This window comes from Haliotis cracherodii, unplaced genomic scaffold (genome assembly GCF_022045235.1).
Source record: "Haliotis cracherodii isolate W230 unplaced genomic scaffold, xgHalCrac1.p SCAF_10, whole genome shotgun sequence".
Classification (NCBI taxonomy): domain Eukaryota; kingdom Metazoa; phylum Mollusca; class Gastropoda; order Lepetellida; family Haliotidae; genus Haliotis; species Haliotis cracherodii.
In genome coordinates this window covers 7,937,935-7,946,149 of record NW_027266265.1, presented here as the reverse complement: position 1 = coordinate 7,946,149, position 8,215 = coordinate 7,937,935, and the positions used below count along the sequence as shown (strand labels likewise).

The 8,215-nt window shown below is 43.3% G+C and overlaps 1 protein-coding gene across 1 annotated transcript in view; it reads left to right on the top strand.

Annotated features, from left to right (window-relative positions):
* LOC139454025 (DNA repair-scaffolding protein-like) overlaps nt 1-8,215 on the top strand; it is a 30,368-nt gene that overhangs the window by 7,579 nt on the left and 14,574 nt on the right. Inside the window, exon 5 of the mRNA XM_071235509.1 lies at nt 6,161-6,366. Coding sequence (XP_071091610.1) covers nt 6,161-6,366 — 206 coding nt within the window. The remainder of the gene's footprint in view (nt 1-6,160; nt 6,367-8,215) is intronic.

The following is an 8,215-nucleotide window of genomic DNA, read 5'->3' as shown; positions in this document are numbered from 1 at the left end:
GAAGTATTTTATTTATTTGCATGTTAATGTTTTTAGCTCACCTGCTGTAAAGTCATGTGAGTGTGTGCAACCTTCTTGGTGTGTGTTTTATATTAGGGAGCCAAGTAGCTCCTAACCAGGAAGTTTGTAGGAGCCTGACTGAAAATCTGAGATGGGACATATGTTCAACCAGGTTTTCATTTGAGGTTGGACATTCTAGCAGGGGTTTCAGTGTGTGAAGCCTAAAGATGGTATTCAGTTATAATAGAAAGGTAAATTGGCGGCATTGCAGGTATCCATAAATAACACATTGATTTATCTGTGATTGAATCAACTGAATTCGAACTGATGCAGTGGACTATCTCGATTGCAAGTGTCAGTATTCAATTTGCATGCATATATAGACCACCTCCATCAAAACGAAATGAAATTCTCCAATCTCTGTTTTATGCGGATTTTTCAGTTCTGCTAAAAAATTACACAGAGGAAAAAATACTTCTTCTTGGAGACTTTAATGTTCATTATGAACAAACTGAAAAAGCTGAAGTTAAGAAATTAGCCATGCTATTGAATTCACACAGACTACAACAACATGTGGACAGCCCAATGCACAAGTCTGGTCACATTATTGACTGGGTGGTGACCAGAGAGGAGAGTAACATCATATCCACTGTGTAAGTAGGGGATATACAAATATCTGATCACTACATGGTATTTATTGAGCTGTCCGTTAAAGATCCTTCACGAATCAAAGTCAGCGTTCGGAGTCGCAACACCAAGAATTTGGATGCATCACCATTTTCACATGACTTGAAAGAATCTAGTCTTTGATAGATCCACCCAATGATCTAGACGAGATTTGTCAGTCTTACCACTCCACTCTCTCCAATCTCCTTGATCTACGTGCACCAGGTGTAGACAAGCCAAGTCCCAGTAGGCCTGCAGCTCATTCATCTACGTGCACCAGGTGTAGACAAGCCAAGTCCCAGTAGGCCTGCAGCTCCTTGATCTACGTGCTCCAGGTGTAGACAAGGCAAGTAGCAGTAGGCCTGCAGGTCCTTGATCTACGTGCACCAGGTGTAGACAAGCCAAGTCCCAGTAGGCCTGGAGCTCCTTGATCTACGTGCACTAGGTGTAGACAAGCCAAGTCCCAGTAGGCCTGCAGCTCCTTGATCTACATGCTCCAGGTGCAGACAAGCCAAGTCCCAGTAGGCCTGGAGCTCCTTGATCTACGTGCACTAGGTGTAGACAAGCCAAGTCCCAGTAGGCCTGGAGCTCCTTGATCTACGTGCAACAGGTGCAGACAAGCCAAGTCCCAGTAGGCCTGGAGCTCCTTGATCTACGTGCAACAGGTGCAGACAAGCCAAGTCCCAGTAGGCCTGCAGCTCCTTGATCTATGTGCACTAGGTGTAGACAAGCCAAGTTCCAGTAGGCCTGGAGCTCCTTGATCTACGTGCACCAGGTGCAGACAAGCCAAGTTCCAGTAGGCCTGCAGCTCCTTGATCTACGTGCACTAGGTGTAGACAAGCCAAGTCCCAGTAGGCCTGCAGCTCCTTGATCTACGTGCACTAGGTGTAGACAAGCCAAGTCCCAGTAGGCCTGGAGCTCCTTGATCTACGTGCACCAGGTGCAGACAAGCAAAATGTATTTAATGCCATTGCTGTGTCATTTCTATACAAAATGTTATTAAATTTGTTAATTGTTTAGTTAGTTGAGGCATTCAAAATACATATTTGGCTCTGTAAATTCTTCTCGCCTGAAATAGACAGATTGAGGGGACTGAACTTTGGCAGTATTTTTCTCCCTATGATGACATTGTTTTTTTGTTCAAGCATTTAATTTTAGTGTTCGTTTCCAGTTTTCAATGTTTATTTAGAAAATATTTGAATATCAATGCCGACTTTTCTTACATGGCTGTCTTTGTTGACAATTTCAAACTGTTGACTACATGTCAAGGTGAGCTACAGTACTGTGACACTATTGTATGTGTATTCTTCTGTCTTCAACTCTGCAGTTATAAGAAAGAAATGAATAAGGCTTTTGTCATGTCTAGTCAAAGGTAATCAAGTGTTAATCATGATCAGAAAATGATGGAGTAAACTCTTCATTACAAAGATGTTCAGAAAGGATATACCTTGCACATGGAGAATGTGTTATAGGGAGAATGGAAAAGGTTGGATGTGGTACAGGTTGAATGTTTGACAGGATGAATGTGTGACAGGGTGGATGTTTTACTTGTTGAATGTGTACCAAGGAAAATGTTTGTCAGGAAGAATGTTTGATAGGTTTGATGTGTGACAGGGAAAATACTTGACAAGTAGCTTTTGGCTACTTGAATAATGAGTGAGTGAGATGGGTTTAACGCCGCTTTTAACAGTATTCCAGTTATATCAAGGCGTGTCAGCTTAATGTGGGAGGAAAGCCCGAAGTGATGCAGGTCTCAGACGTTTACCACTTCGGTGAAACCCACGAGCATGGGTATGGTGCTGACAAACCTAGAAACATAATCGGGGCGAATCGGGATTCGAACCCACAATCAAAGGTTTCTGGCGTGCCCAAGGGACGCAACTCTGCACAGCGAATCGCGGCGCCTTAGACGACTGGGCCACCCGTACCCCCACTTGAATAATGAATGTAAAATAAGCAGTATTATTATCAGCTGCCTTTGCCTAATTCAATAAGTAATTTCAAACTTGGTGGCCTTACCACAACATAATAAAATGTCATAGCTGCACTTGTAAGTGCATCCTATGGAGATGTAGAAGATGATGTTACCATGGTTACAGTGATATTAGCATCTTCCTGACGCAAGAGAGTTAACTGACTAAAAAAGTCCAGTTTCCACCCTTGCCGAACTAGGCTGGAATTCTGGAGTTTTGGCTGGACTAACGAGTCTGTGCATAGTCCCGTAAAAATCGTGCAACGAACTAGACATCCGGTTCATCAAAAACGTGGCTTTCACAGTGCAGATTTTGGTCGTCTGAAGGGTTTACAAAGCATGTGTACCATATACCAGGCGTCACAGGACTCTTTGCAAATCTTACATGTTTTAAATCAAGGTGCTCAAGTGATTTGATGCACTTTGTGGGGTAAGACCTGTTTATTTTTACAATATAGATCTTTTTGTTTGAAGAAAATGCAAGTGGTATGAGAGATAGAATCTGATTGGTCAATAGGAAGAACATAAAAAGGACATAGCTTGTAATAGCCACTGGTGGCGCAACGATCGAGTCTGGAAATTCAATACTAGTTCAGCAAGGGTATAACTGGACTTCTGCAGTCAGTTAATGCCTTTGCCTTGTGGAGATGTGATAACAGTCCAATAGTGTGCAAGGAAGTCTCACATGGCAACAATCAGACAGTGTTCCGGTAACTTGGCATCAAGTATGTGTGAAACAGGATGGAACATGGGATGTTGAGTACAGAATAGCTTCCTCCATAATTAATGAAAATTAATGCAACTTAGGGTGTCCCTGAAGTCTTGTAGTTCCTCCCAGCTGTTGCAGGCACTCCCAGCTGTTGTGTACTGTTGCAGGCACTCCCAGCTGTTGTGTACTGTTGCAGGCACTCCCAGCTGTTGTGCACTGTTGCAGGCACTCCCAGCTGTTGTGCACTGTTGCAGGCACTCCCAGCTGTTGTGCACTGTTGCAGGCACTCCCAGCTGTTGTGCACTGTTGCAGGCACTCCCAGCTGTTGTGCACTGTTGCAGGCACTCCCAGCTGTTGTGTACTGTTGCAGGCACTCCCAGCTGTTGTGCACTGTTGCAGGCACTCCCAGCTGTAGTGTACTGTTGCAGGCATGCCCAGCTGTTGTGTACTGTTGCAGGCACTCCCAGCTGTAGTGTACTGTTGCAGGCATGCCCAGCTGTTGTGTACTGTTGCTGGCAATCCAAGCTGTAGTGTACTGTTGCAGGCATGCCCAGCTGTTGTGTACTGTTGCAGGCACGCCCAGCTGTAGTGTACTGTTGCAGGCATGCCCAGCTGTAGTGTACTGTTGAAGGTACTCCCAGCTGTTGTGTACTGTTGTAGGCACTCCCAGCTGTTGTGTACTGTTGCAGGCACTCCCAGCTGTAGTGTACTGTTGCAGGCACTCCCAGCTGTAGTGTACTGTTGTAGGCACTCCCAGCTGTTGTGTACTGTTGTAGGCACTCCCAGCTGTTGTGTACTGTTGCAGGTACTCCCAGCTGTTGTGTACTGTTGCAGGCACTCCCAGCTGTTGTGTACTGTTGCTGGCACCCCCAGCTGTTGTGTACTGTTGCAGGTACTCCCAGCTGTTGTGTACTGTTGCAGGCACCCCCAGCTGTTGTGTACTGTTGCAGGTACTCCCAGCTGTAGTGTACTGTTGCAGGCATGCCCAGCTGTAGTGTACTGTTGCTGGCACCCCCAGCTGTAGTGTACTGTTGCAGGCACTCCCAGCTGTAGTGTACTGTTGCTGGCAATCCCAGCTGTAGTGTACTGTTGCTGGCAATCCCAGCTGTAGTGTACTGTTGTAGGCACCCCCAGCTGTAGTGTACTGTTGCTGGCACCCCCAGCTGTAGTGTACTGTTGCAGGCACTCCCAGCTGTTGTGTAGTGTTGCAGGCACCCCCAGCTGTAGTGTACTGTTGCAGGCATGCCCAGCTGTTGTGTACTGTTGCAGGCACCCCCAGCTGTAGTGTACTGTTGCAGGCAATCCCAGCTGTAGTGTTCTGTTGCAGGCACCCCCAGCTGTAATGTACTGTTGCAGGCACCCCCAGCTGTAATGTACTGTTGCAGGCAATCCCAGCTGTTGTGTACTGTTGCAGGCACGCCCACCTGTTGTGTACTGTTGCAGGCACTCCACGACAACTCATCTGTTGTGTTATGTTGCTGGTACTATTGTGTACTGTTGAAGGCACTCCATCAAAACTCATCTGTTGTGTAATGTTGCAGGCACTCCATCAAAACTCATCTGTTGTGTACTGTTACAGGCACTCCCCCACAACTCATCTGTTGTGTTATGTTGCTGGTACTATTGTGTACTGTTGAAGGCACTCCATCAAAACTCATCTGTTGTGTAATGTTGCAGGCACTCCATCAAAACTCATCTGTTGTGTAATGTGACAGGCATTATTGTGTACTGTTGCAGGCACTCTTTGACAACTCATCTGTTGTGAAATGTTGCAGGCACTATTGTGTACTGTTGCAGGCACTCTCCCACAACTCATCTATTGTGTCATGTTACAGGCACTCTATGACAACTCATCTGTTGTGAAATGTTGCAGGCACTATTGTGTACTGTTGCAGGCACTCTCCCACAACTCATCTATTGTGTCATGTTACAGGCACTCTATGACAACTCATCTGTTGTGTAATGTTGCAGGCACTATTGTGTACTGTTGCAGGCACTCCCCCACAACTCATGTTTTGTGTCATGTTACAGGCACTCTATGACAACTCATCTGTTGTGTCATGTTACAGGCACTCTATGACAACTCATCTGTTGTGTCATGATACAGGCACTCTATGACAACTCATCTGTTGTGTCATGTTACAGGCACTCTATGACAACTCATCTGTTGTGTCATGTTACAGGCTCTCTATGACAACTCATCTGTTGTGTCATGTTACAGGCACTCTATGACAACTCATCTGTTGTGTCATGTTACAGGCACTCTATGACAACTCATCTGTTGTGTCATGATACAGGCTCTCTATGACAACTCATCTGTTGTGTCATGTTACAGGCTCTCTATGACAACTCATCTGTTGTGTAATGTTACAGGCACTCTATGACAACTCATCTGTTGTGTCATGTTACAGGCTCTCTATGACAACTCATCTGTTGTGTAATGTTACAGGCACTCTATGACAACCCATCTGTTGTGTAATGTTACAGGCACTCTATGACAACCCATCTGTTGTGTAATGTTACAGGCACTCTATGACAACTCATCTGTTGTGTAATGTTACAGGCACTCTATGACAACCCATCTGTTGTGTCATGTTACAGGCTCTCTATGACAACTCATCTGTTGTGTAATGTTACAGGCACTCTATGACAACCCATCTGTTGTGTAATGTTACAGGCACTCTATGACAACCCATCTGTTGTGTAATGTTACAGGCACTCTATGACAACTCATCTGTTGTGTAATGTTGCAGGCACTATTGTGTACTGTGGCAGGGACTCCCCCACAACTCATCTATTGTGTCATGTTACAGGCACTCCCCGACTCTCCAGCGATCCTGACGTACCAGTCCAGCCAGGCCTCCCAGTCCACCTCCCCCTCCACCACCTCGGGGCTGAAGGCCAGTGACTGGGTGAAGGCCATGGACTGGCAGACTCCGGTCAAGGCCAGCAGCAGCCAGGAGGATGAGGAACACCAGCCAGACCCAGACTCTGCCAAGAAGAAGAAAAAATATCACAAGTATGTAGATTAGACAAATGCTTCTCACTGGCTCAGTGTCAGACCATCTGTTAGGCGATTAAATTTCCTTTTCTTGGTTTACATATCTGCCGAAATGAAACATAACAAATTACAAAAAAATGTAAAATGACTTTTCTGATATATTTTTTAATACTGCCGGAGACAATAATGGTGTCTGATACCGCCGGCTATAATAGTAAAAAAAAAATGTTTGCATGAAATATGACTCTAATTAGTTTGTGTTGAAAAGAGGATTCATTGTGAAATACTAAATACATAGTAAAGTGTTTACGGCAAAGTTTGAAGTGATGCAGACTGATAAGTGTTATAGCCCCTCGATCTGACATATCCGGTTGCGTGAGTCATGTATATCATAAGTCCTGTTGAGGGGCATAAATTCAGGAAATTCAGACAGTGTGACCACAGTGAAATGCCTGGCGACATCATAGTAATGTTTTATATTATATTTATTTTGTTTCAACTGGCAACATTGTATTATAAAAACAAAATTCTGTAAATTAACTGCAAAAGATTATTTGCCTTAGTGACACTGGGTAGGGTTTAGGCAATGACAGCAGTATCATGATGAGAAGCATGTCTTTATTTTTATCATGTTTATTACTACTTGTGTATTGAAAAGGAGCAATTGACATCTTAGTATCACCTTTTTAATTAAAGGAAGGAGTCTTTTGTAAAGAAAACAAATTTTTATGATTACCAAACTGGGACCATCGACATTTTATAATACCAACAATTGTTATTGTTTAGTTTTTTTATCCATATTCCATATTTCTGAAACAAGGACTCTCTCCTGTAACCATGGTAATGATTTAGTTGATGCAGGAATAGGCAACTCATCTGGAAGGTCTGTGATTGTTTTGACCATTTGAGATTTGAACTTTGCACTGTAAGAATATGGCTTTATTGTGTATTTAGTGATGAATTACTATATTTAGCGAAAAAATACTGGGATGAATAACACTTATGATTAATACCAATAAGGTTAGAAATAACTGAGTTCATAAATATTGTATGTGCACTAACGCAAACATCACTTCTTGCGCAGTAGTGTATTGTTTCCGACATCAGGACGTCATTGTTGACATCATTTGAATCTTATTGTGACGTAATGTCAGAATGACGTCAGGCTAGAAATGACGTCATAGCTGAAGATTGTAGACGCTATTCGACAAATTGTAGTTTCCTAGGAGAGCGGTGGTGATCAGTGCATTTTTCTAAAGGGGAGGTCAAAAGAATTAAGACATAATGGGTAATAAAGAAATGATTACCCTTGCATGTGAGTGACACTGACTTTACAAAACTTGTGCAAGAATGCGTGTAACACCCTCACTCTCACTCTAGAAATACAAGAATTCTGACACTCATTTCTTAAAATCAGTATGACAAACATTCTGTATAATAATCTCTATACACTCCTTTCACTTGCTTTATCAGTGTCCATTTTTTGCTTATATTGATAAATATTTATTGGAAAATTTTACTTTTGATTTAATATGATAAGTTAATAATATGAGCTTGTGAAATGAAAACATACCAGTATTCAAATTGGTTTAGAGTTGAGTTCCTGTATTATTCCTTATTTTGGTTTAAAAATGTCAGGGGCGGTCGGGTAGCCTCGTGGTTAAAGCGTTCGCTCATCATACCGAAGACCCTGGTTCGATTCCCGACATGGGTACAATGTGTAAAGCCCATTTCTGGTGTCCCCACTGTGATATTGCTGGAATATTGCTGAAATATTGCTAAAAGCGGCGTAAAACCTTACTCACTCCACTTAAAATGTCAGCCAAATACTCGGTGATAAACAGAATACTTATGGATGGTTAGGTAA